The sequence below is a fragment of the Etheostoma spectabile genome, chromosome 1, assembly GCF_008692095.1.
Source record: "Etheostoma spectabile isolate EspeVRDwgs_2016 chromosome 1, UIUC_Espe_1.0, whole genome shotgun sequence".
In the NCBI taxonomy this organism is placed as follows: Eukaryota; Metazoa; Chordata; class Actinopteri; order Perciformes; family Percidae; genus Etheostoma; species Etheostoma spectabile.
This window is the reverse complement of record NC_045733.1, coordinates 13,408,087-13,410,264: the sequence shown is the minus strand read 5'-3', so window position 1 is coordinate 13,410,264 and position 2,178 is coordinate 13,408,087. Positions and strand designations below refer to the sequence as shown.

General features: G+C 41.7%; 1 protein-coding gene across 3 annotated transcripts in view; it reads left to right on the top strand.

Moving 5' to 3' along the window:
• The window catches only part of mettl21e (methyltransferase like 21e), a 3,459-nt gene that overhangs the window by 407 nt on the left and 874 nt on the right, over positions 1-2,178 (top strand). The window contains exons 2-5 of one of the 3 annotated variants that reach the window (XM_032534152.1): positions 1,074-1,147; positions 1,484-1,641; positions 1,730-1,847; positions 1,943-2,040. In XM_032534152.1, the coding sequence (XP_032390043.1) occupies positions 1,519-1,641; positions 1,730-1,847; positions 1,943-2,040 (339 nt within the window). In that variant the 5' untranslated portion in view covers positions 1,074-1,147; positions 1,484-1,518. Of the gene's footprint in view, positions 1-1,073; positions 1,148-1,480; positions 1,642-1,729; positions 1,848-1,942; positions 2,041-2,178 lie in introns of all 3 variants that reach the window. The other 2 variants (XM_032533996.1, XM_032534070.1) reach the window with 2 other exon arrangements.

The following is a 2,178-nucleotide window of genomic DNA, read 5'->3' as shown; positions in this document are numbered from 1 at the left end:
TCTTTTTGAAACAGTTGTGTCTTAAACATTTCAGAGGTAGAATGAATACATAGTTTAATTTAAATCCAATACACCAGCTGAGGATTTAAGGTCAGAGCTTGTTAGCTGTTTGGCTGTGTTGAAATATGTATTCCCTGCAACGATCTCATCGCTGCTTGTTGATGACAAATAGAACCAAGATATTTATACACACAGCTATAAATTGATCTCAAAAACACTCCAACCTTTGCATTGTCACTCCGTGGGCTCCCCTGACCTTGTCTCTAAACCAGTGTTTATACATAACTGAAGATGTGTGTCAGGTGCTGTTACTAACCAATGGCACTGACACATAGCTGGAGTCTGACACACTGGCATGATGTTACAAACAAACAAACAGAGCCGGATCAGAGGGGCATTATGAGACTAAATGGAATTTATTTATAGAGCAGAGAATCAAATGTTGTCTGTAAGGTCATATGAAAGAAAAACAACATGATTAATCATCTGCTTGATTTAAGGCTAGACTATTTTAGTGTCTGAACCTTTCACACTGCTCCTTGGGTCTTTCCATTACAATGTCTTACACTGTTTATGCACTAACAATTCAGTCAACTCCTGTACAGCACAAGTAACAAGGCAGTAAATATTACCATATTAAGCTGAACTACTAATTAGCAATGGGTTTCCATTAAATGTTTTGTTACTGTTCTTGCTGTTTGAGCTCTAACACCTCAAAAGGAATTAGTAAAACAGCAGTGGGAACGAGGAACAGTGCTCACAACAGACTGTCATTAACAGATGGGTGGAGACTGCAAACGGTTGACTTTGAACTCAACAATTGACATAGACTTGACTGAACACCTATGCCAATACCAACACGTAAACAACATCACAATGTGGCCGGGTTAGCTCAGTTTGGGAGAGCAGGCGCACATATCTAGAGGTTAACTCCTCAATGCAGCAGCAGAGGGTTTGACTCTGACCTGCGGCCCTTTGCTGCATGTTAATCCCTTTTCTCTCCCCCCTTTCATGTTTTCATCTGTCCTGTTGCATGGAACGTTTTCACAGCAAGACATTTTGACTTGTTTTAGTAGGAAAAGCACAGCTGAAATTGATAACCTCAACAACGGCTCAATCCCATGAAGTGTCCCTGAAAGCTGTTTCGGTGAGTCAACATGCACAATACCAGAGCCTCTCCTAAGTGGATTGCGCCCATCAGTAATGGTTTTGAATACACTTGTGCTTTCTTACTATGACATGTCAACCTGTCTGCTGTGAAAAAGGTAAATTAAAGGCCTAAAATGCCCCAAAAAATAATCTTTAAAAAACCCACCAGTATTTGCTTGAGGCTACTGATCACTATTGTAACATGTTTTATTTACTTTGCCTCAGTAGCAATGTTGAATAGTGTTTATTCTAATGACCATTTCAAAATGTTGGCAAAATTGTCCTCACTTTCTAAGCTTTTTTTAATTTGTCTCTCCCACGGATGCAAAAGCAGGTGCTGCTGTGGATGCAGAGCTAGCCAAAGCCATAATGGCTCGCTGTTTCCACCCCTCCATCATGGGCCCGGAGGCCTGGGAGGGATACGTCTTTTCTGATCTGGAAATCCGTATCAAAGAGTCTACAGACCTCTATGGAGCTGTACTCTGGCCCTCGGTATGCCCAAGTATCCCAAATATTTAGCTGCTGTACTGTCTTTTTTTTTTCCGTTGTCAGTGAACTATCAACTTATGTCTCCCAACAGGCAATGGTGTTGTGTCATTTCTTAGAGACAAACCGAGACAAACACAACCTTACGGACAAGAATGTGATTGAACTGGGTGCTGGAACTGGGCTTGTCTCCGTTGTATCCAGCCTGTTGGGTACGAAAACAAAACAATCCAGTGATTAGCTCTCACAACTCTCTTTGCTGTCTCATTTCTTTTAACAATTAGCTTCTCTCTCTCTCTCTCTCCAGGTGCCAAAGTGACCTCCACTGACCTGCCAGATGTTTTGGGGAACCTCCAGTACAATGTAATGCGCAACACCAGGGGACGATGCAAGTACATCCCTCTGGTAGGATTTCTATTCTCTTTCTGTAGAAACAATTTCATACTGTTGAGTTTATAACGTACAAAATATATTTAGATATTCGGCGCTTGGGTAGCTCACCTGGTTGATCGTTCCCCCTCTCTCTCTCTCTCTCTCTCTCTC